This window comes from Miniopterus schreibersii (assembly GCF_964146895.1).
Source record: "Miniopterus schreibersii genome assembly, chromosome: X".
Classification (NCBI taxonomy): Eukaryota; Metazoa; Chordata; class Mammalia; order Chiroptera; family Miniopteridae; genus Miniopterus; species Miniopterus schreibersii.
The window spans coordinates 69367354-69394758 of record NC_138104.1 but is presented as its reverse complement, the minus strand read 5'-3'; the positions used below and the strand labels follow the sequence as shown (position 1 = coordinate 69394758).

At 36.3% G+C, this 27405-nt stretch overlaps 1 protein-coding gene across 1 annotated transcript in view; it reads left to right on the top strand.

The window, feature by feature from the left end:
* F8 (coagulation factor VIII) overlaps positions 1–27405 on the top strand; it is a 159184-nt gene that overhangs the window by 66294 nt on the left and 65485 nt on the right. Inside the window, exons 10-13 of the mRNA XM_081124883.1 lie at positions 9096–9189; positions 13824–14038; positions 15513–15663; positions 20618–20827. Coding sequence (XP_080981009.1) covers positions 9096–9189; positions 13824–14038; positions 15513–15663; positions 20618–20827 — 670 coding nt within the window. The remainder of the gene's footprint in view (positions 1–9095; positions 9190–13823; positions 14039–15512; positions 15664–20617; positions 20828–27405) is intronic.

Sequence of the window (27405 nt, the reverse complement as noted above, 5' to 3'; positions counted from 1 at the left end):
CTTCACCACCCTCAAGAGATTATAAAATAGTCTACTATATTTTATTATTTTACTTTTATAATTTTATTTTAACAATAAGCATTTCAGTTGCTCTGAAATTTACTTGTGGGTATAGTGCATAGTGTCAAATAAGGATTCTCCAAATGACAACCAGTTGGCCCAATCAATTCTTTCTTTGCTAATTTAAAAATGCCTTTTTCATCAAACATTAAGTTGCTAAAATTTGTTCTCTTTAAGTTATCTGTTACTACGCTGTTTTAATGACTGTAACAAGTTGTAATATGTTTTAATATTTTTAGGGTCAGTCGTTCCTCATTTTACTTCTTCAAAATTTTAATTAGCTATTCTTATACATTTTTCTTCATAAATTGTATTTACTTATTTTTGAATTAGCTGGTAAGAATAATTCAAAAGGCAAAAAAAGAGAGTATAAAATGAAAAGCAAATTATCCTCCCCCTCAGACTTCCAGTTCCTTAGTCTGGCAGGTAGCCATTGCTGTCAGTTTTTATATTCTCATCTAGAAATAGTATATACATATATACATATACAAGTGTATGTGTATATATTTTACATGCAAAACAGGAGCACTATGGAAATTGTTCTGTACCATGATTTTTAAAAATTTAGCAATATATTTTGGATATCATTTCACATAAAGATATATAGATCTACCTCATTCTTTGATTTATGTGGGTTATGCTCTGGACACCTTGCTGAATCCTATTGATCTTTTCTTTTAATGTAAGAATTTGAGAATTGTTCTTTACTTTTTATATAGAAATTTTCAAACATACTCAGAAGTAAAAAGAATAGTAAAATAAACTTCTTTGAACCCATCACTCATCTTCAAAAGTTATCAACAATGGCTAATCTCATTTCATATATAAACCAACTAAGCCTAACAGGCATCTATAGAAAGTTCACCCAACTCCAATAGAATACACATTCTTTTCAAGTGCACATGAAACATTTTCAAGGATAAACCATACATTAGGCCACAAAACAAATATCAAAAATTTTAAAGAAAACTAGAGTCTAATACCCCTTGTAAATACAGATACAAAAATTCTCCACAACACATTAGTAAACCAATTCTAGCAACTTTTAAAAAAGATTGTATACCATAATCAAGTGGGATTTGTTCCAGGAATGCAAGGATGGTTCAACATATGAAAATCAATGAACTACACCATAATAATTCAATAAAAGAAAAGAAGCACATGACCATGTAATAGGTGGAGAAAGGGGTTTGACAAAATCCACTACCCATTCATGATCGAAAAAAACTCTCAATGAACTAGTAACAGAAGCCAAGGTCCTTAACTTGATGAAGAACATCTAAGAAAAATTTATCATATGGTGAAAGACAGAATGTTTTCCCCTTGAGATTGGGAACAAGCTAAGATGTCTACTCTTGTCACTTTTATTTAATATTGTACTGGAAGCCAGTGAGATGAACCACACAAAAAAGGAATTAGAGGAGGAAAGTGGAGAGCATGCCATTTTGGAGGATCCTCAGAGTCCTCCTCAGGAGGAGGCTGCAGGGAACAGCCTCCATCCAGCTCCCTGAGGCCACAGATAGTGTGAGGACTCCATGGATGAAGACCCAGTGCTACCAGCACCAGCCTGATGCTGTGACCTGGCACACTTGAACTAGTGCCCCCAGGACAAACGCACCACCTCATTGATCCAGTGCACATGGCCTGCCATCCTCCCTTCCTGCCAGTGGCCCCTATTGATGCAATGCTCACAGCCAGGGTGCCTGTCTGCCTCTTTGACCGGGAAGCACAGCCAGACTGCCTGCCACCCTGCCTGTCTCCCTCCTTGACAGGGACCCACAGCTGCTGGCTGGCCTGCCTGCCTGCCTCCTTGATGGGGTGTGCCTGACCTGCCTGCCTGCCTGACTCCTTGATGCAATGAGACCAGCCTGCCTGCCTAACTGGCCTACAGCCTTGAGGTAGTGCACCCGGCCCTGCCATCATGACCCAATGCTGCCGAAACATACAGGCCTGCCATCAGAGACTGGCTGCATGACCTGGCAACTAGAGAATACAGGGCACAGGCCTTATTCAGCCCTGCAGTCTTGACCTGGTGCCCCCAGACAACTGGCCCACTAAAATGGGGAGACAAAGAAACAATGAAATGAAAGAAAAGGAGAAATCACCAGAAAAAGAACTAAATGAAATGGAGAAGCAAATGATCAGATATAGAGTCCAAAGTAATCATGTTAAGGATGCTCAAACATCTTAGTGAGAATTGCAAGCAATTTAATGAGAACTTCATAAGCCTGAATAAGAATCAATTGGAAATGAAGAATGGCATAGCTAAAATAAAGAATACACTGGAAGGAATCAGCAGTAGATTAGAAAAGGCTGAGGACCAAATCAGTGAATTAGAAGACAAGGTACAAAAAACACCCAATGAGAACAACAATGATGAAAAAAAATTAAAAATCAGGAGGATAGTTTAAGGGAGCTTTGGGACAACATGAAATGTAATAATATCCACATCATAGGGGTTAAAGAAGGAGAAGAATCCAAGCAAGGATTAGAGAACCTGTTTGAACAAATAATGACAGAAAACTTTTCTAATATGGTGAAGGAAGAAGTCACTCAAGCTCAGGAAGCACAGAGGGTTCCAAGCAAGAGGAACCCCAAAAGACCCACACCTAGACACATCATTATTAAAATGGCAAACATTAAAGAAAAAGAAAGAATCTTAAAAGCAGCAAGAGAGAGATAAAAAGTTATCTACAAGGGAGGTCCCATTAGACTGTCAGCTGATTTCTCAATAGAAACACTTCAGGCCAGAAGGAGTGGCATGAAGTATTCAAAGTAATGAAAAATAAAGTACTGAATTCAAGACTACTCAATCCAGCAAGGCTATCATTCAAAATTGAAGGTGAAATAAAGAGCTCTGCAGGCAAAAAAAGGCTAAAGGAGTTTATTACTACTAAACCAGCACTTCAAGAAATGCTAAAGGGTCTGGTGTAAGAAGAAGAAGAAGTAATATAGAGAAAGGGAGGAACACGGACATAAAGAAAGAATGGCAATACATAAGTACCTATCAATAATAACCTTAAATGTAAATAGCTTAAATGCTCCAATCAAAAGGTAGTGTAGCTGAATGGATAAGAAAACATGACTCATATATATGCTATCTACAAGAGACCCACCTTAGAACAAAGGATTCACACAGGATGAAAGTGAAGGGATGGGAGAAAATTTTCCATGCAAACAGAAATGGAAAAAAAAAAAAAGCTGGGGTAGCAATACTCATATCTGACAAAATAGACTTCAAAATGAAAGCCATTACAAGAGACAATGAAAGTCACTACATAATATTAAAGGGGTTGATCCAACAAGAGGCTATAACCCTAGTAAACATATATGCACCCAATATAGGAACGCCCAAATATATGGAAAAAAACTTCTGGAGCACTTTAAGGGAGAGATTGACTGCAATACAATCACACTAGGAGACTTTAACACCCCACTGACATCATTGGATAGACCTTCTAGTAAAAAAAAAAATCAACAATGACACAGAGATCCTAAAAAAGGATACACTAGATCAGATGGATTTAATTGACATTTACAGAACATTTCACCCCAAAGCTGCAGAATATACATTCTTCTCAAGTGCACATGGTACATTCTCAAAGATAGACCACATGTTAGGACACAAAACAAGTCTTTACAAGTTCAAGAAGATTGAAATCATATCAAGCATCTTCTCTGGTCACAACTGCATGAAATTAGAAATAAACTACAATAAAACCACTAAAAACCACTCAAATACATGGAGGCTTAATAGCATGTTATTAAACAGTGAATGGGTTACCAATGAGATCAAGGAAGACATAAAAAAACTTCCTGGAAACAAATTAAAATGAACACACAACAACCCCAAATCTATGGGACACAATGAAAGCAGTCCTGAGAGGGAAGTTCATAGCACTACAGGCCTACCTCAAAAAACAAGAAAAACTTATAACAAATTATCTAACCCTGCAACTTAAAGACTTAGAAAGAGAATGACAAAAAAAAAAAAGCCTAGAATAAGTAGAAGGAAGGAAATAAGAAAGATCAGAGCAGAAATAAATGACATAGAGACAAAACAACAACAATACTAAAGATCCATGAAACCAAGAGCTGGTTCTTTGAAAAGATAAACAAGATTGATGAATCTTTAGCCAGACTCATCGAGAAAAAAAGAGAGAGGTCCCAAATGATCCAAATCAGAAATGAAAGAAGTGAAGTAACAACTAACCCAACAGAAATACAAAGGATTGTAAGAAAATACTATGAACAACTATGCACCGACATGCTGGACAACCTGGATGAAATGGACAAATTCCTAGGAAAATACAACCTTCCAAAATCCAATCAGGAAGAGTCAGAAAACCTGAATAGGCTGATAACTGCTGATGAACTTGAAGCAATAATCAAACACTGCCAGCACTCAAAAGCCCTGGCCTTGACAGCTTCACAGGGGAGTTTTGCCAAACATTCAAAGAGGCATTAACACCTATTTTCCTCAAACTATTCCAAAAAATCCAATAGGAGGGAACACTTCCAAGCTCTTTTTATGGTGCAGCATTAGCCTAATTCCAAAACCAGACAAAGGCACTACAAAGAAAGAGAATTACAGACCAATATTGATGATGAACATATATGATAAAATCCTCAACAAAATGTCAGCAAGTCAGATCCAGTAATATATTAAAAAGATCATACACCATAACCAAGTGGGATTTATTCCAGAGATGCAAGGTTGGTAAATATTCACAAATCAATAATGTGATACATCACATAAACAAATTGAAGACAAAAATCACTTGATCATATCAATAAATGCAGAAAAAGTATTCAACAAAATTTAACACCTATTTTTTGATAAAAACTCTCAGCAAAGTAAGAAGAGAGGGATCATACCTCAGCATAATAAAGGCCATATATGACAAACCTACAGCCAACATCATACTCAATGGGCAAAAAATAAAGCCATTTCCCCTAAGAATAGGAACAAGACAGGGATGTCCATGTTCACCACTCTTATTCAACATAGTACTGGAAGTCCCTGCCACAGCGATCAGAAAAGAACAAACAATAAAAGGCATTCAAATTGGAAAAGAGGAAGTAAAACTGTCATTACTCGTAAATGATATGATATTGTACGTAGAAAACCCTAAAGACTCCACCAAAAAACTATTAGATTTAATAAATGAATTTGGCAAGGTACCAGTATACAAAATTAATACCCAAAAATCAATGTCATTTTTATACACCAATAGTGAACTCACAAAGTGAAACTAAAAAATCAATCCCATTTACATTGCAACAAAAGAAACTCAGATAATTAGGAATAAACCTAACCAAGGAGGTAAAAAACCTGTACTTGGAAAGCAGGTTAAAAATGTGAGCCAGCAATTTCACTCTTAGACATATACTCAAGAAAAATGAAAACATAAGTCCACACAAAGTCATGTGTGTAAATGTTCTTAGCAGCATTATTTCTAATACCCCTGAACTAGAAACCATTAAAATGTTCACCAGTTGGTGAATGGACAAACACAATGTGGTATATTCATATAACTGATATACTATTCAGCAAGTAAAAGGAACTACTCATACATGATACAATATACATGAAACTCAAAGCAGTATAAGTTAAAGAAGTGAAACAAAAAAGACTTACATATTACATTAATTTATATGAAATATCCAGAGAAGGCTAATAATTTATGGAGCAAAAATCATATTTGTGGTTATCAGAGGCTAGGGTTGGGGGTGGGAGCAGGGATTGACTGCAACCCAATATGAAGGATCTTTTTGGGGTGATGGAAATGTTCTAATTCTGGATTGTAGTGATGATTGCAAAATTCTATAAATTTACTAAAAACCGTTGAATGATACACTTAAATGGGTGAATTTCATGATATATAAATTATATTTCAATAAACATTTAAAAATGGACAGAAAATCATACAAAAACAGATTACATTCAAAGGAATGATAATGAAACTCTTCTGGTTACTATTGCTATGTACCCCGCAACATCAAAGCAGTGGTTGAAATAACAGCCGTTTAATTATCCTCACATATTATGTGTGTCAGGAATTCAGGCAGACCTCAATTTTTTATCTCTTTGGCATTGACTAAAGTCACTTGGTGATAATCAGTAGATCTGGAAGAACCAAGACAGCTTTGCTCACATGCCTGGCACCTGAGTGGGTATGACTGAAAGACTAGAACTGTCAGCCAGATCACATGGATTTTCATGTGGCTTGGCTTCCTCACACCACGGTGGCCTCAGAATAGGGACTTCTTGCATGGTGGTTTAGGGCTTCCAGTCTGCCTGTTCCACTAAGCAAGTTAGAAAGTACATCACTTTTTACGACCCAGCATCAGAATTCACACAGCACTTTATGTTATAATCTGTTAGTCAAAGCAGCCAAATTCCACCCAGAATTAAGGAGAGGGAAAATTTGGTCTACCTCTTGATGGAAGGAGTGTCAAAGAATTTTGGAGCCATATTTTACAACTGTCACATGACAGTTTACTTCTTTAGAGCAATAAAGGAAGCCAAAAGATAATGAAATCATGTCTTTAATGTGTTGAAAGAAAATCACTATCAACCTAGCAAGAATTGCCATTTTATTGGCCATTTATACCAATATTCAAGTAATACATAATTTTATATTAAAATTTTAATGTAGAATATAATAACAAAGGAAAGACCCACTAGTTTTTTTTATTAAGTAGCATAACCTTTGTTGTAAACCTGACCAGGGAAGTATGAGAAAGGGAAATTTAAATTACAGAACAGTTGCATTATAAACATAAATTCAAAAATCCTAAACAAAATTTAAACCCAATACAATGATGTATAAAAAAGATAATACATTATGACCTAGTTGATTTATCCCAGGAGTACTAGGTAAACTTAACATTAGAAAATCAAATGTGATAACCTACTGTATTAACATATACAAGTGCAAAATATCATTTGATAATCTCAATACTTTCAGAAAAAGCATTTGTCAAAATTCAACATCCATTCATAGTGAAAAGTCATAGGAAATTGGGATTGCAAGGGATGTCCTTATCCTGGTAAAGATCTTCAGAAAACCTACAGTGACCACCATACTTGGTAGTGAAACTCAGAAATTTTTCTATTTAAGATCACAAGACACAATTTACAGGTATCACTAACTTTATTTAATATTTTACTAGAAATCCTAGCCAGTGTTGTTAGGAGAAAAGGATGGGACGATGTTAAAGGGATAGAGGAACCAACTTAAAGAGCTTCTAATGTTTAAGCTGAAAGAATTCAAGCAACAAAATAAATTAAGTAGTGTCAGATTATACCCCAAAGTATAAAATAAATATCCATGAGTTTTTAGTGATATGAATAAATGATTGAATAAATAAATAGATGGGGGAATACAGACAAATCTCACATACAGAAAAATTCCAAAGAAATTATGTAGATCTATGATCCATTTGGGGTTAAGTTTTGTGAATGGTGTAAGGCCTGTAACTAGATTCTTTCTTTCTTTTTTCTGCACGTGGCTGTCTAGTTGTTCCAGAGCTATTTGTTTAAAATAATTATCTTTGCTCCATTTTCTTTTTTGTTTTTTAAATTTTATATTTGTTTCAGCATAGTGGTTAGATAATCATATACTTTACCAAATGTCCCTCTGATAACTGTAGTACTCACCTGGCATTATATAGTTATTACATTATTGACTATATTCCCTATGCTGTACTTTATATCCCTGTGACTATTTTGTAACTTTTTACTCCCTTCACCTTTTTTACCTATCCCCACACCTTTTCCTCCTTTTTATTCTTTTTTCCTAAAAAAAATTTATTTTCAAATATAGTTTACATTCAATATTATTTTGTATTGGCTTCAGGTGTATAGTATAGTAGTTAGACAATCATATACTTTACAAAGTGTTTCCCCCTGATATTTCCAGTACCACCTGGCACCATACAGAGTTATTACTCCTTTTTTATTGTCTTTACTTCTTTGTCAGATCAGTTGACTATATATGTGTGAGTCTATTTCTCGGCTCTCTATTCTGTTCCAAAAGGAAATTTTTTTCAATGGAAGATGCTATAACCTTATTGTGTACTAGTACAAAAGAAGTTGGCATTAGATAGGAGCTAATTTTAATAGGAAAGAACATGGCCATATATGCTTTAAGTGGGTAGCTTTGATGGTGGGAAGATGAGAAAGTTCTATTCCAAATGCTTCTCTTTTCTCAGTGAAAAAAGAAACACCTGAGAGTGAGGATCAGGAAGCAAATAGTCAACTAAGTAGGTGAGAAGGTGAATTTCTAGGAAAACATAATAAGATGGGTTGGTAGCTTGAGTGATCATTTGAGATTTATGGTCACGAGTTTAAAGAAGCTAGTTGCAGAGCTGTGTGATGTCTCTCCTACATCATTCTGCTGCTTAGGTGCAGGTAAGGAATAGGCTGTTTAGTGGTTTTTACTAAATGAATGGGTTTTAAGACAAGAATGCAAGTGGGAATTGGTTTTTTATCCTCAGATCTAGAGCACTGTTGATGTCCTCAGTGTTCTCAACTGCTGCATCCGTGTTATTGCTTTTCCACCCTTCCTCTCTTTTAAACCTCATGCAGATGATGCTGACTGCAACCCTTGCTTAATGTAATCAACTGCCCTCCTGGTCATGCTTGCTCGTTCAGTGACTATTTTATCACCTGAGTCACTGTTTCCCTCTCCCACTGAATTGGGGAATTCAGTGCCCAAATGTTCGAAAAGGCTGAGGGGAAGCAGTGCCCTCAGCAGACATTCAAATTTCAATTAATGTATGAAGGTGCAAGGAATACTTCTGAAGCGATTGAAATAATTTTAAAGAAATGGAAAGGGGCCTTTAGTGAGAAACCTATAAGTAGTTGTCTGAGCGATTTTATGAAAAGAATAATTTGAAATTTATCTAGATTTAAACCCCTATAATGTGGATGCAAAGGAGCTTTTGTTTTCTGGAGATAGGATACATTTTTCTTCTTGATCCTAGTTGTCTTAAGACTTGATCTTATAGCTCGTTTATACTTTCAGATTATATTTAAGAATCAAGCAAGCCGACCATATAACATCTTCCCTCATGGAATCACTGATGTCAGGCCTTTGTATGAAGGGAGATTGCCAAAAGGTAAGTGTTAACTCAATTTTATAGTTCGTACTTACCTGTTGGTACAGATGAGGTCACAGTCTCAATAACAACTAAAATTATGCTGGCCCTTGCCCTGGCTGTTATGCACCCTATAGGAGCATTTGTTACCTGTCATCCTTTATGCTATAATTTCCAGATATATTACAGCTATGCACTTTATAATACCCACAAGAAAATGCTATAATGTTTGCCTTAAACATACATATGTCGTTTTAGAAAATTATGAGGAAAAGTATTCCTTGATATTTATCCTGCTATTTACCATTATCAATGCTTTTCATACCTTACTGGAGACCCACATTTCCCTCTGGCATCATTTCCATTCAGATCATTTCCCTTCAGCCTAAATAATTCTCTTTAGCATTCCTTATAGTGCAAGCATGCTAGAGATAAATCTCTTAGTTTTATTTTAAAATGTCTTTATTTCGTCTTACTTTTTTTTTTTTTACCTTTAATATGGTTTATTAGCCTTTCATTATGTTTTTAATATCTTCAGAGTCTCAAGTCTCATCTTTACTTTTGAAGGATACTTCCACTGTACATAGAATTCTGGGTGGAGAGGTTTTTTGGTTTTTTTTTTAGCACTTTCAAAATATTATTTTACTAGCCTTTATAATAGCTAAGTCTATATTCCATTGAATCATTCTTCCCCTGTATGTCATTTTTCTCTGGCTGTGATTTTCTTGATATTTATCCTACTTGGGGTTCATTGATCTTGGATCTATAAATTTGTTTTTCACCAAATTTGGAAAGATTGTGGTCATTATTTCTTCAAATATTTGTCTACCCTGTCCTCTGTCTCCTTTCCTGGGCTTCCACCTACATGTATGTTTGATCTTTTAGGGTTGTCCCACATGCCTTAATATTTTGATCATATATTTTCTTTCTCCCTCTCTTCTGTAGATTAGATAATTTCTGTTGATTTATCTTCAAGTTCACTGACCTCAAACTGGAATTTGAGTCACAGTGTATGTATTTTTTTAATAGCCAGAATTTTGTTCCCAAATGAAGTAATAATTTATACTCTTGCTAGTCGTGTATGAAAATATAATATCCCATATCCTTGATAGCTCAACAATAATAGTCTTTTAAAATTCTGCCACTCTGGTGAAAAGTGATGTCTCATTGCTGCTTTAATTTAAATTACTTAATTTCTTATGGAATTGACTATCCTTTCACATTTTTCTTGACCATTTGGGTTTCCTGTACTATGAATTTTATGTTCATTTCTCCTTTGATTATTTTTCTGCTGGGTTGTTTACCTTTATCTATCTATCTATCATCTATCATTTATCTTCTTAGTTTATTTAATTATAGGCATTTTTCCCCAGTAAATGCATTTAAGGTCATATATTTTTTCTCCAAATACAGCTTTTGGCTATATTCCATGCCTTTGATATCTACTAATCTCTTTACCTTTCATTTCAGAATAGTGCACTACTTTAGTTTTTATTTGCTATGTTATTTGTTGTTTAAAAAGATTCATGACATATCTGTCTCATGGATGGTACCCTTTATCAATTAAAATATCTTTCTTGGTTCTGTTTTATGCTCCATAACTTGAATTTTATTTTGCTAATTTTAGTATTGTCATACATCTTTATATAGTTTATCTTTTCCACACTGTTATTTCACCATATTTGTATTTATTTTAAATTAGGACTGGCCCATGTAAAGAGCATATAAAGGTAGGCAAAAGTAGGTTTACAGTTGAAATACAAATAAATAATACAATAATTAATAAATAATAAAAGAATAAACTGTTTGGGTACTCTCAACTGTAAACCTACTTTTGCTTGTATATCTGAGTTTTGTTTTTATACCCAATATCCATTTTTCAATAGGGAATTTTAGCCCTATTTAACACATTTGTGTTACTACTGATATATTTGTATGTATTCCAGTAATTTTATATTTTATTTGCAATCATTTTACTGTTTTATTCCTTTTGTAGGTAGTTTTATTTGTTATATACCTTTCCTTTTAGTAGATTAGCTGTTATACATATTCTTCCTATTCTTTACTTTTAGTTGAATATTTACTTTATCAAAATAATAGGTGCTTAAAACTACAGAAGGGCTCTAAATCCCTCTCCCTAGAGGCCTCCATTTTTAAGCATTTCCACTTTATATTTTTGGTGGTTATCTCTATATCTCTAAAAAATTGCTTACTGCTAATCTTTTGTTTTTCTGCTTTAGACATTATCTATTTTCTTTATTTTGTATTCGATGAGGATTTAGCATTGTGCTTTTGTCTGCTCCAGTTGCTTTAGGCTTTGGTCAGTGTTTTTAGTTCCTCAATTTGCTATCATTAGAACTTTAAAAACATACTAAACACCCACTTTTATATTTTAATGACTGAATATCTCTTGGCTCTATAATGTGTAAGTTAAGTATTAACAACAGGGCTCTTTCCCTTTTCCCTGATGCTAATTCGTCCACTTCTCAACTGCTGCCAGCCATACCTTTACCTTTATAAAACTAAAGTTGATAACATGTATTTTTGTACTGTGTTGTTAAATAACTCCTTCCTTTGTCTGTATATTTTTCTAAACTTTAAAAATAAAAAAAAAACCCCACAGCATTTATACTATTTTAGTATGTTTCTTATTATAAGTATATGAGGGGACTGCCAAACCACGTGATGCACTGGGATCGTTCTTTAGCCTACAACTCCAGTGATTTGTCCCTGAAGGTCAAGTGGATTATCCTTGTTTTTTCTCTACCAGTAGTTCAAAATCACGTTAAACTTTAGATTGCTTTATATTAGGGCCACACTGATCTTGTAATTTTTGTGTTTGTATTCCTGAAGAAAGACTTTCTTTTCTTTTATTAGAAGAATAAATATACCGTCACCATATACCTTAGGTCTTCCAGCTTCTTAAGCATTCTATTTATTGATTGATATCCAATCCTTTTGTCTTCTTAAAGACATTCTTGTCTTTCACCAGCTTACTGTTCTAATTTGGGTTATATACTTTCTAAGCCAGCTACAAAGCTGCCATTTTTGGATTTTGTTCCTTTCGACTTGTATGTTAGTGCCATTACCTCTCTTATCTTGTACATTTCTGTTTTTTATTTATTTTCCTTTTCTGGAAGCATATCTTCAAGTAAGTTCTGAATACATTGGTACCTAGAGGGTAAACTTTATGAGTCCTTTGGTATCATATGATGTATAGATAGGTTGGTTATAAATAGTTTTCCATCCACTCTCTTCTAATAATCATTGTTGCTGATAAGAATTCTAATGCCAGTTTAATTTGCATTCCTTTATGGAGATGAGCATAGTAACAGAATTCTGGGGAAATATTGAATGTACACCCTGAAATTTAGAGACATACACAAACACAATTACTGGTGACTTGCTTTTTACATGGAGAACTCTGAAGGCTGTACTGCCTGTACTAACAGACAAGAAGAGAGGGTAAGAGTGGAGCAGTCTCCCCTTTTGCTGTTTGACATGGCAAGGATGCATGAGTTTTCTTTGTAACAAGTGAATACTGTTGAAAGCAGCTGACTGGATCTCTTTTTGAAGATACTCTGCCTAAGAAGGCAGCCTGGCAGAGTGAGGGATACCAGGAAAAATAGGCTCTTGGATATATCATTGGAGGTAAGAAGCGCTGAAGCTTCTTCTTACCTTATGGAGCTGCACAGTGCTGAGGTCCCCATGGTGACTCCGAAACATAGATGTATCCTAAGAAAAGACAGGAATTGAGGCACCTGCCATGCAGAAACCATTGGTGACCAAATAGTGTTTTCAAAGAGGAGTACTCAATAAAAAGAGAGAGTACTCAAACAGCAGGATCTATTAAGCAAAAGTCTCTATTGGCCCTTTCCTCTAATACCTGTCCATCCTCACTCTTAGCTACTGGAAGAAGGAAAAGAAAAGGCTGAGAAGTACTGAAAGAACATACCACACCATTCTTTCTGTAGGTACCCTAACCATAGGTCAGACTTAACCTAGTAGGGATGAGGGAGAGCTTAGAATTTATGTAAGTGGAAATTTGATTTAGACTGGATCTTCATGTATTAAAGATACCCCAAATGAGTTTTAATTACTAAAATCAAACATTTCTTATCCTGAGGACTCATTAGCCTGAGATCAGGTCTCAATTCTTGTTCCTGTTCCTCATGGGGGTCAGATACTGCATCTCCTGACATCATATGTGAGTTAAAACTTCAGTGCACAGTCCTTTGGCATATATTCAGGCCTGAAACTCTCATGGTCAACTGGATCATCAACTGTAGCTTACCACTCTGATTTTGACATCTCTTTATTTTAGCACTTGAGATTTTTTGCTTCTGCATAAATTTTCAGCTATGTATTTGAAACATATGAAAATTATTATCTGTTATTTCCATATATTTGTAATAGTGGGTAGACCTGCCCATTTCAACTCAAACTAACATACTAGCAAAAATTTCCTGGACCCATTTTTATTGTAAAAAATTGTATGAATCTTAAACTTATAATAGGTGCAAATTTAGTTTCCATTTATTGAGAAATGTCATATGTACATATAGATGTGTAGAGCCCTTGTGATAGCAACATGATTACCAATATGTGGCTTGTTATACTCTAATCAAGTTATTTTGTGGTTTGGATGTGGGTAGGTGTGAAACATCTGAAAGATATGCCAATTCTGCCAGGAAATATATTCAAGTACAAATGGACAGTGACTCTAGAAGATGGGCCAACTAAATCAGATCCTCGGTGCCTAACCCGATATTACTCAAGCTTCGTTAATCAAGAGAGAGATCTAGCTTCAGGGCTCATTGGCCCTCTCCTCATCTGCTACAAAGAATCTGTAGATCAAAGGGGAAACCAGGTGAGTTCTCTTCTCAAGTGCTGAATTTGAAGCTAAAAATGGAATGATGATGTATATGAACTTCCACATAATATTTCCTATACTTCCTCAATGTATGTCTCCCAATGGCATGCAGAAAATATAGTCATCTGTGATACTGGCCAATAAAAGAAATGAGTTTGGTCTCTCACAGCTGTTAATTGATTTTGAGTTTGGTGTAATAATCTTGCCTGCTGGATGAAGAAGAGACCTGGGCCCTTGATTATTTTTATAATACTCATACCCAGTCTCAAATTCCACTCCCTGTAGGTGATCTTGCCCATTTTAACATGCTTAGTTATCACCTATTTTTAAATGACACACAATCTTATCACAGCCTAGACTTCTCTAGAGTTCAATGAATATTGTTGAGCAAAATACAGGGAAAGATATAAAATACTTCAAAATATGAGTAGAATTTGAACCACTTCTGCTACTTAAAAAAATAAAGTTAAATTCTCTGAATAAGAAAATCTTACTTCTTCACAAATACTCATGGCCATATTGTTGGGGCTTGACTTCATGTCCACTTGGTTATTTATGATACATAAGATTCCTACAAGTCTGAAAACATTTCATTGGTTTAGAGACTAAAGCACATGAATTTTAATTCAGGAAAAACATGTGGCACATGAACCCAGAGGGGCATAAATTTGGCCAAGTACTTGTCTTGACAAATTTTTCCTAATTATAGTTTTTCCACTATTTTTTGGAAGAGGATTAAAATGTACTTCTGCATACTTCAATCTCCTCCCCTCAGCATTTTGGTTTCTGTAGCAGTAGGTTATACAAAATGAAACTGATACATATTAGTGAAATTTACACCTTAAATGTTAGAAGATTCAATTAGCAAGTGACTAACTCATAACTTTGGTTCATATACAAACTGATCTTCTAAAAAATACTTAAAATTTTTTCAACAGAAAACTTAAGGTATTAGTGTTAGTTAACATTTTACAGTTCATCTTAGCTTTGTTATTTGATCTTTGTTTTCTATTTTTAATTTTTTTATAGATTGGTAGCCTTGTGGAAGGGCAGTTGCTAGATGGAAGTTAAGGAAAGGCATTCATCTTACTTGACATGACTAACTTGTTTAAGAAAGACACTGAATAATCACTTAGGTCTTTAAGAGTAAAACTCCTCTATTCTGAACATGGAAAGAATTAGGCTACAGACTGTACCAAAAAATCAACCAGCATGTAATTTTGGGTCCAGAATAAACAAAGTTTAATGAGTCCAGTCACCCTCTTGCCCTGAAGACATATTTGCTTTAAACATGTACTTACTGCTCATAGTACCCACTCCCACTCCCATAATAGTGACCTTATGGAGAAATGGAATTGAACCAAAGGATTATAGATGCATCACATGCATGTTATCACTTCTATTATAGACTGCAAATTCCTACCTGACAATAGTAGCAGTATTTCTTTTTTTTCAATGCATGTAATTACAGATGATGTCAGACAAGAGAAATGTCATCCTGTTTTCTGTATTTGATGAAAATCGAAGCTGGTACCTCACAGAGAATATGCAGCACTTCCTCCCCAATGCAGATGAAATGCAGCCCCAGGATCCAGAGTTCCAAGTTTCCAACATCATGCACAGTAAGTAAAGCAACACCTGAGTCTAATGGGTGATAGATAAAGGGAAACTGAAGCCACCACATTGATGTTCATATAGTGGATTCATGTATATGCCATACAAGAGCCATAGTTCCTTAAAAATTGTTACTTATGAACATATACAATTTTATATAAATGCATATAATCATAAAACATATTTTTTCTTTTAGAAATCATAAAATATTCAGAGAACTCTAACTTTAAAGGACAAATCAAGTAAGACACAGCTTTCATTTACCCAAACATGCATAATTCATACTTAATATAAAATGCACTCAATTGGTAAATTACATATGAAATAAAAAGGGAATACAATTTTACATATATAAAACAATTGCCAGCTTAAGCAATTTAACAGTCAAATTAATGAAGACATTGTACATTTAAAAAACCAACATTGCCCTGACCAATGTGGCTCAGTTGGTTGGAGAGTCATCCCGTACCCCAAAAAGTCGTGGTCAGGGCACATACCTAGGTTGCAGGTTCCATTCCCAGTCGGGATTTGTACAGAGGCAACTGATTGATGTTTCTCTCTCACATTGATCTTTCTCTCTCTTTCTCTTTCTCTCTTTCTTTCTCTCTCTCCTTTCCTCTCTCTCTCTAAAATCAATAAGCATATCCTCAGGCGAGGATTTAAAAAAAAAAACAAGATCTTTTTCCAGCTTTAAATTTTTAAAAAAAATATATATCTTTATTGATTTCAGAGAGAGGAAAGGAGAGGGAGAGAGAGAGATAGAAACATCAATGATGAGAGAGTCATTGATCGGCCGCCTCCTGCATGCCCCCGACTGGGGATCGAGCCCACAACCGGGGAATGTGCCCTGACGGGGAATCGAACCCTGATCACCTGGATCCTAGGTCGATGCTCGACCGCTGAGCCACACCCGGCCAGTCCCAGCTTTAAAATTTTTAACAAATAAAAATTTTATGTATTTAAGGCATACAATGTGATCCTTTCAATATTCACTTGATTGCCCCCTCCCTTCCTTTTATTTCCCCATCTCTTTCTACTAACCATTCTGTATTCAAGTAGCCTATGTTAAAAAATTTTCTCCACGATTACATAATCTTATAGAAGTACATTTATATGTTGTGTTAGTCAGCTAGGGCTGCCATAACAAAGTACCACAGACTGGGTGGCTTCAACAATGGAAATTTATTTCCTCACAGTTCTAGAAGCTAGAAGTCTGAGATCAAAATGTCCACAGGACTAGTGTGTTTTGAGGCTTCTTTCCTTGGCCTGTAGATGGCTGCCCTCTCCCTGGGTCCTCACATGGTCTTTCCTCTGTGCATGCACATATCTACGTAAAAATTTCCTCTTCATATAAGGATATCAGCCATACAGAGTTAAAGCCCATCCTAATCACCTCATTTTAACAAATTACCTGTTTAAAGACCTATGTCTAAATTCAGCCACATGAGCTATTAGGGGTTAAAACTTCAATATATGAATTGGAGTGGAACACAGTTCAGCCAATACCATGCATACATATGTGTATGTGTCTATATACACACAAATTAGACTCGTAAAAAATATGATAAAAATTTTCAATCTCACAGAGAAATACAAAATAGAATACCAATATGATAGCACTTTATACCTATCAGACTGGCAAAATTATAAGATAGTTATTACTAGTGGGCTTGTGAGTGAAAGGGCATTCTCATATAATGTTAGTGGATAACTGGTATAGTCTGTTTTAAAATAACCTGATTGAAACTGTTAAATTAAAAATAAATGCTTTTTGGAGTTCTGGTTCTGATTAAGAATAAGCATATGTCACCATGTGTATCCTACTGAATTTAGCTAAAAATCCTAACAGAACACATGGAGCAGCTGAGAACCCTGAAAAGCATTTGGCAGCAGTTAAGTTGGGGAAGGACCCAACATCCCTAGACCTTGGATGTATCCCACAGGAATAAAAGCAACAGTACATAAAGACATATGTAGTGCCATTCCCAAAATATGAAATATCATGAAGCCATTAGAAAGAATGAATTAGAGCTATACCCAGGCCACTTAGAACGATTTCTAAGAGGTATTGTGGAATAGTAAGATGTAGGTACAGAAAAGTGTATGTAATATGATCTCATTTTTGTAAAACAAACAATGACCACAAAACAGAAACCACAGGCATGTATATGTGTATATGTAGAGTGTGATATGTTTTTCAAGACAGTATGATATGTTCTAATCATTCTGGGGTAGGGGTCTTTCCTCAGTGTTTTTATGAATACATCTATCACTTCATTCCCACTTTGTTTCAAGAACAAAATCATGTAAGTATATCATGAAAGAGTGGGGCAATATAAGTCTAAAGAAAAAGGGTTAGATATTCTATCTTTTTCTAATTCAATTTGACCATCTCTCTCTTAAGTGAAAAGTTTAGCCCAATTGCACGGGATTTATTTATACTGTCTTATTTTGTGTTTTCTTTTTTCAGAATTTCACATTTTTTCTTTTTTTTAAATTAAGATTTTTAAAGTTACATCTTTTTCCTTTACTATTTTGGAAGTTATGCACCCTTCTATTTCCATTAAGGGGGGATTACCCTTGAAATTTTACCCTTTTGCAAATTTTGTTTATTTTGTTTCTAGCTTTATTGTGTGATATAATTGACATATATCATTGTGTAAGTTTAAGGTGTCCAACAAGTTGGTTTGATACACTTACATATTGCAAAATGACTACCACCATAGTGTTAGCTAAAACTTCCATCACATCACATAATTATCATCTCTATTTTGTAGTAACAATATTTAAGATCCACTCTCTTAGCAACGTTCAAGCATATAATACAGTATTATTAACTATAATCACCATACTATACATTTGATCCCCAAAACTTACTCATCTTATAACTGGAAGTTTGTACCCTTTGGCCAACATCTCCCCATTTCCCCCACTGCTCAGCCCTGGTAACTACCATTCTACTCTGTTTCTGTGAATTCAGCTTTTTTAGATTCCATGTATAAGTAGAATCATACAGTTTTTATCTTTCTCTTACTGACTTATATTACTGATGATCACATTTCCCTGATGATTAGTGATGTTGACTATCCTTTCATGTACCTTATGACCACTTTTATGTTTTTTTTTAGTGTCTATTCAGTTCCTCTGCCCATTTGTAAAATCAGATTTTTTTTGTTGTTATTGAGTTGTATGAGTTCTTTATATATTTTGGATATGAACCTTTTATCATATAAATGATTTGCAAATATTTTCTCCCATTCCTTAGGTTGCCTTTTTATTTTGTTGATTGTTTCTGTTGCTATGAAGAAGCTTTATAGTTTGATGTAGTCCCACTTATTTTTTGCCTCTGTTGCTCTTGCTTTTGGTGGAATATCCAAAAAATAATTGCCAAGACCAATGTTCAGGAGCTTTCCCCCTATATTTTCTGGGAGTTTTACAGTTTCAGGTCTTGTGTTTAAGTCTTTAATACATTTCAAGTTAATTTTTGTGTATGGTTTAATGTAGGGATGCAATTTTATTCTTCTGCGTGTGGTTATCCAGTTTTTCCATCAGCATTTGTTGAAGAGACTGTCCTTTCCCCATTGAGTATTCTTGGCTCCCTTGTCAAATATTAGTTGTCCATATATGTATGGGTTTATTTCTGGGCTTTTGATTCTGTTCCATCGGTCTATGTGTCTATTTTTTATGCCAATACCATATTGTTCTTAATTACTATAGATTTGCAATATAGTTTGAAATGAGAGTGTGATGCCTCCAGCTTTGTTCCTCTTTCTCAAGATTTCTTTAGTTATTTAGGATCTTTTCTGGTTCCATCTGAATAGTGATATTATGCATCAGTATTTACCAAATAGCTCATTCTTTCTGCTACAGGTTTGAAATACTGCCTTTATCATATATTAATGCATTAAGGCCACACTTTTAATTATAATAGCTTTATAATATATTTTAATACTTTGTAGGGCAAGAAACTTTGATTATCGATTAGTTTCACTAGGCTAGTGTCTAAGCATTGCTTGGTGGATTTGTGGGCCACCAGCTTGCAGAGTAGACAAACATTTATTAATGGATGGATGGATAGATATGTGGAAGAGCCCTTCAGAAACAATTCCCTTTATACACTGAAGTCAGTGTTAACTTTTGTTTAGCTTTTTATTTGGAAATAATTTCAAACTTACAGAACTGCTGCAGGAATAATAGTACAGAGAACTCCCACATACTCTTTACCCAGATTCACTAATATTTAACATTTTGCTATATTTGCATTATAATTATCTCACTTCTTTATACACATACTTTTATTACTTATTTTCCATTTGAGAATCGGTTGAAGACATCATGCCCCTTTATTTCTTAATACTTTATTATATAATTCCTTTGATAAAGATACTGTCTTACATAAGCAAAGTGGAGTTGTGAAATTTAGAAAATTTAACATTGAGACAATACATTTATCTGATTGGCAGCCAGTATTCCAATTTTATCAATTAGTGCTGCCTTTTGTAGCATTTCCTCTCTCCAGTTCAGGGGCCAGTCCTGGATCCTGCACTGGATCTAATTGTCCTGCTTTTTTGAAGCCTGTTAGTTTCCTTGAATTTGGAACATTAACAAATGTTAATTTTGATCACCTGGTCAAGGTATATTTTTCTGATCTCTCCTCTATGTAGTTACTACTTTCCCCCTTGCAACTAATAAGCAGTTTATAGGGAGACACTTAGAGACCATGCAAATACCCTGCTCCCCCCCTTCCCCACCATATAGCATCCAAATCCAGCTTTACCTTAATGGTCTATGACTCTCCTCACCTTGGGATTAGGACCTAGCAGATCAAGTATTAACAATCCACTTTTCTGGAAGATATAATGCTATCTCTTCTTGGGCGTGACATAATCATTTCTAATCCTATCATGACCATCCAAAATAATAAATCCTGATACTGCTAAAACCTCTTCATTTCTCTTGCAGGCATCAATGGCTATGTTTTTGATAGTTTGCAGCTGTCGGTTTGTTTGCATGAGGTGGCATACTGGTACATTCTAAATGTTGGAGCACAGACTGACTTCCTTTCTGTCTTCTTCTCTGGATATACCTTCAAACACAAAATGGTCTATGAAGACACACTTACCCTATTCCCATTCTCAGGAGAAACTGTCTTCATGTCAATGGAAAACCCAGGTTAGTTTTTTATATTATTCTTTTACTAACAGCTGTGATTGTACATATTTGGGAAGATACTAAGTGGTTCAAGTGATTTTGGGTAATTGCAAGGTATTTTAATGACAGCACCACATCAACTCTTTAACTTAAAAGTCTTTGCTCTAAAAAGGGCCTTTATTTGCCATGGGCCAAAATTTTAAGTGTGTTTATTATACTGTAATCTTAAATATACAATTATACATGCAATTAAAATGTGGGAGCTAAATATGATTCTGTGTGCCTTGTGAACATTGGTATTATTGGATAAATTCCACCTAAAAGCCTTTGGGAAGCGCATAGCAATCTCCATTTGCACACATAAACTCAAACCACTATGAAGCCTTCAGGATGAATGTGGCTAACAGCTTCTCATCCTCCCTTTCCCTTGACATCCACTGAAAGGCTTTGGAGAGTACCAGCCTTGTGATCAGAAGGAATGCTGACCTGGCCTCAATCCAACACAGATTGTTGCTGCATTCATACAGCTTAGTAACAAGTACTAGGTCATTCCCTGCTTCTGATCCTCCCACCCTCAGCATCTGCAGAGGGAAGTACATAAAACTACCTGAAAATGTAGTTTTTCTCTTACACTTATGGCTTTTCTGAAGATAAATCCTCATGGGAAAATTTCTGGGGAATAAAAACCAATCTCATCACATATAAACATATATTCACCTTCATCCCCAGAAACTTATCTTACTCCAAGTGACATATTTTTGTGGGAAGTGAATGAAGAAGAACTTGACAGAACTCTAATAACACCTGTGAAAATAACTTGTTTATTTATGCTTATGCCTTTGTCATTCATTTTTCAACTAAGTTGCAAGCACTCTGAGGACAGAAACCTTGTTTATCTTGCTCATCACTGTATTTCTGATGTTAACAGTGCCTGGCCTATAGTAGTTGCTTAATAAATACTTTTTCAGTGAATGAATGAATTAAATACAGTAGGTTCAAAAAAGATTATAAAATGGTATATATAATATGATTGCAATTGTCTAAACTAAAGAAAGAAAGTGTATGTGTGTGTACACAGAGAAAAAATATTTAAAACATCAAAATTTTGAGAAGCTTTTCAACTACTTTGATGATCAGTTAAATTCTAAAAACAAATTAAACTGCTTTATGTGTCTTGAGGGAAATATTTTTAATATAGTATCATTGATTACAATGCTTAAGCTAAATAAAACACCTAGAGAAGTTTTCCTGTGTTCAATATAGTAGTCTGATCTTTTTTATTCATTTAGTTTATTGAGGTAAAATTTACATAACATAAAATATACCATTTTAAACATTTACAGTGATGAAGAAAATATTTGTAAACCATATATCTGATAAGGGATTAAAACCCAAAATCTATTTAAAAACTCATACAACTCAATAACAACAACAAAAAATCTTACTTTAAAAATGGGCAGAGGATCTGAAAAGACACCTGCAGCCTTCACTACCTGAGGACCCCGCCATTTTCACAAATACTGAAGCCAGCTGACAGAGTTGCTCAGGATCCAAGCCACTGCACTCTCCCCAGAGAAGGAGCTGCATCCTCTCAGAAATGACAAGGGACATGCTGCCACTGTGCCTTGCACTTCCCTCAGCCCCAGCCTAGGCCTCCATAGCACTTTCCATCACCACCCTCAGGGCTTTAGTTGCTGCTGTGCCTCACTCCCCAGAACCTAAGGCACAACAGCGCCCCATCATCGCTAGGGTCAATGCTGTTGCTATATCCTCACCCTCAAACACCAAGCCACCACTGCATCCTTCCCACAAGGGACTGAGCCTCTGTGACAAGCCACAGAGACCTGGACCCCAGCTGCATGGGTGATTGTGCATGCCTGTGGCCTTGGACACTGGTACCACTGCAGTAGGTGCACCCATGCTCCAAGACTCAGGAGCCATAGTAGTTCCATATACACTTGAGCCTAGGACCCTGACTCCACTGCCATTCTGAGTGCCTGTGCCCCAAACACCAACACTACCACAGCAAGCACACCTCTGTCCCAGAACCCGAAACCACTACCAAGGCTGGTATGCTCACTTGCCAGACCCAGCACCAAGAAAGACCTCCTCAGAGAGGAGATACGTAGGTAAAACAGGAGAACAAAAGGACCCCAGCAGCCTTTGCCACCTAGGAATCCAACAATCCTCACCATCACTGCCACAACCTTGGCCACCAAGGACCCCCCCTTCCCAGCCTTCCCTGACATTGACCTTATCTGACAGAACTGCATGGAGACTATGATGCTGTGTGATCCCTGGAACTGGAACCCCACCCAGCTGGCACACTGATAGCCACCCACAGGTGATAGTCTTTCCCCACCGAAGTCAGCCCATAAAGACTGGAAGAAGTGATTGCTCCCTCAAATGTGCAGACATCAATGCAAGCCCACAAGAAACACACACATAAAAACAAGGAAACATGACACTACCAAAGGAACACAATAATTTTCCAGTAACTGATCCCAAAGAAATGGAGACCTACAAGTTGCCTGAAAAGAAATTCAAAATAATTATTTTAAGGAAGCTCAGCATGATACAGGAGAACACAGACAGCTCAACAAAATTAGGAAAATAATACATGAACAAATTAAGAAATACAGTAGAGATAACAGATTTGGATTCCAAGATGGTGCTGGATTGAGTGGAAGCTACAGTGATACTCTTCCAGGACCAAACTGGAAATACAACTAAACTATAGAAAAACCTTAAATAACCAAGTGCAACTAAAGACAAGCTGGAGAGCACCCTCATAAACAAGGAGGAAAGGTGGAGACCATGTAGAGACTGGTAGGAAGTGTGGAGCCACGAAAGGGCTGGCTGGGCTCCCACTGGCAGCAGCTGAAGGTCCAGAGGGATATCTCAGCTGTGGGGGGTTCCCACTGAGGAATCTGGGGCCTTACCCCAGGCTGGGCTTCCCAGCCAAGAGCACCAGAACTGAGAAAGGTGCCCACATAACATCTGCCTGTGAAAAGCAGTCAGGTTCTGTCTGCTAGGGAGAGACAGCTGGAAATGCAGGCATCCTCTTAAAGGGCCAACTCACAAAGTTTTGTGTGCAGCCACTCACCTTGGGCTCCAGTGGAGGGAAGGCAGAGTGGACTTGAGCACTGTGAGGAGAATCCAGGGGGGCTGGCTGGAGGACTGGATTTCAGAAAACACCCATCTGGACCCCTGTGCTGAGTCATTCCCCCATTCAGCAGAGAAAATCTTTCTCAGGCAGACATTTACCTTCCAAGCAGCTTTTACCCAGGGGTGGGGGGGGTGGGAGGAGGGCGGAGCAATTTGCCTCACCCTGCTGGAAAACCTCTGGCCCCACCCCATGGACTTTCTACAGCCTGAAGCTCCTTAAGAGACTGATAACAATCAGCTGCCCCACACTGTGGAGTTTCTACAGCATGAGGCTCATTAAGAGACTGAATAACAGCCTCTTGGTGCTTCGAGTCTTTGCATTATTTGCTTCTGGGCCGAAGGCTTAAAAAAGCAGACCTCGGTACACATCCAAGGTCTTGGTGCACATCCTTGGACAGACCTTGGTCCTGTCCAAAGACATCCAGCCCCAGCAGAGGAAACCAGAAGCTGTGGAGTGTGGAAAAAAATTGGTACTTAAGGCCAGTCACAAACAGTATCTGACATTGGCCTGCACCAGAGACCCTCCAAAAGATTTGGAGTCCTAGCAGATCTACCTAATAGAAACAAATCCAAACAGGCAGCCAAAATGGGGGCACAAAAAACAAGCCCCAAATGATAGAACAAAAGAATTCTCCAGAAGAAGAGCTAAATGAAATGGAGATAAGCAATCTATCAGATATTTAGTTCAGAATACTGATCATAAGATGCTCAACAACATGGGAAAAGAAATGGAACTATGAAGGAAATTAAGAATGACATAGTAGAAATAAAGAATACATTGGTGCCTGGCCAGGCATGGCTCAGCGGTTGAGCATTGGCCTAGGATCCAGGAGATCGCAGTTCGATTCCCGGTCAGGGCACATGCCCGGGTTGCGGGCTCGATCCCCAGTCAGGGGCATGCAGGAGGCGGTCGATCAATGACTCTCTCGTCATTGATGTTTCTATCTCTCTCTCTCTCCGTTCCTCTCTCTGAGATCAATAAAGATATACATTTTTAAAAATACATTGGTAGGAAGGAATAAACAGCAGATTAAGGGAAGCTGAGGGTTGAATCAGGAAATTAGAAGACAGGATAGAAAAAATCACTCAATCAGAGGACCACAAAGAAAAAAACAATTAAAAAACAGAAGGACAGTTTAAGGGAGCTGTGGGACAATGTGAAATGTAACAATATTTGCATCATAGGAGTACCAGAAGATGAATAAATTAAACAAGGGTTAGAGCACCTGTTTGAAGAAATAATGACAGAAAACTTCCCTAACCTGGTCAAGGAAAAATCACACAAGTTCAGGAGGCACAGAGAGTACCAAGCAAGAAGAACCCAAAGAGGTCCATGCCCAGACACATCATAATCAAAATGCCAAAGATTCAAGACAAAGAGAGAATATTAAAGGCAGCAAGAGAAAATCAATCTGTTACCTACAAAGGAGCTCCCATAAGTCTGTCAGCAGATTTCTCATCAGAAACTCTACAGGCCAGAAGGGAATAGTGTGAAGTATTCGAGGTCATGAAAAGCAAAGATCTGAAACCAATACTACCCTATCCAGCAAGGATATCATTCAAAATAGGTGGTGAAATAAAGAACTTCACAGACCAAAAAAAAAGGCTAAAGAAGTTTATAACCACCCAACCTGCATTGCAAGAAACGTTAAAGGGACTGCTGTAATAAGAAGTAGAAATAGAGAAAAAGATCAACATAGGCATAAAGAAATAAAATGGCAATAGTTAAGCACCTATAAATAATAACCTTAAACATAAATGGATTAAATGGTCCAATCAAAAGACATAGGGTAGCTGAGTGGATAAGAAAACATGACCCAAATATGTGCTGTCTACAAAAGACCCACCTCAGAACAAAATACTCACACAGGGTGAAAAAAAATACCAACAGTTCTAGTGGACTTTAAGGGAGAGTCCCACAGCAATACAGTCATAGTAGGGGACTTTAACATCCCACTGTCTCTACTGGGTAGATCTTCCAGACCAAAAAATCAACAAGGAAACAGTGACTCTAAATGGCACACTAGATCAGATGGGTTTAATTGACAATTACAGAACATTTCACCCCAAAGCTGCAGAATATACATTCTACTCAAGTGCACATGGGACATTCTCAAAGATAGACCACATGTTAGGACACAAAACAAGTCTCTTCAAGTTCAAGAAGATTGAAATCATATCAAGCATCTTCTTAGACATTTATACCATGGAATGCTATGCAGCTGTAAAAAAAGAAGTATTTTTACCCTTTGAGACAGCATGGTGGGACCTAGAGAGTATTATGCTAAGTGAAATAAGCCAGTCAGAGAAAGACAAGTATCACATGATCTTACTCATATGTGGAATCTAATGAACAAAATAAACCGATGGACAGAATAGATCCAGAGACACAGAAGCATGGAACAGACTGATGAATGTCAGAGGGAAGGCAGGGGTGGGTGGAGAGAGATTAACCTAACTTATATGCATATATGCATAACCCATGGGCACAGTCAATAGTGTGGTGAAGGCCTGGAGGGGGAGTGCAGGGTAGAGGAGATCAATGGGAGGAAAAGGGGAGCATTTGTAATATTTTCAACAATAAAGATAAATTTAAAAAGAAAAAATATTGCTTAATATCTCATACTAGGATATTGTTCTGACCTTGCATGATTAAAGGGCTCTTGTCTATTAAAGCCTGAGATATGCTCCTACCCACTTGTGGTCAACTGGGCTCTATCTCTATAGGTTGCTTTGATAGGAAAAAGTTCCAGGATTGATAACAGCTTGCAAAATTAGTTTACTGAAATCCCTGGTTATATTAATGAGGCAGGGGACTGATGCATATATTTGTAGTGCTCACCAAGTTTGAAACTTGACCAGGCATTTTATGTCTGTGTCAGAAGTTGGAGGAGGAGAATGACAGCTGAATTATCCTCAAGGTAATTATAATTCTTGGTTTTTGTTGTTGTTTTTTTGCATCTTTGGCTATATCTCCTTTTTTATTTCAATTTTTGTATATATGTAATTTTTTACTTTTATTTGGGTATTTATTTTATTGAGTTTTTCATCAAAAAAATCAACTCTTTAAGCTCTTGGATTGAGATTTATTAATTAATTATAATGTTTTAAATTTACTTTTTGTTGGTGGTGGATATGTTTATTAACTTGATTTTGGTGATGATTTTTATTCATACATGTAATAAAAAAGATGTTCTCATCACAAAATTTCAGCCAATAAAGATGCAACTAAAGTCCCTCTTGATCACTATTTCCAATTCCAAGCCTTTCTGAGTTTGGTATATGTCATTCCAGACCTGTTCATGGAATTTCATTTCCCCTTTTCCCACCCAATTAATGTCCATCTCAGGAAAAGGAAGGTATTTGTTTTGTCTAAGTTATAACAGTGAAATTTTAAGAGTCAAAAACCTTATTTAAATTACTCATTTCAG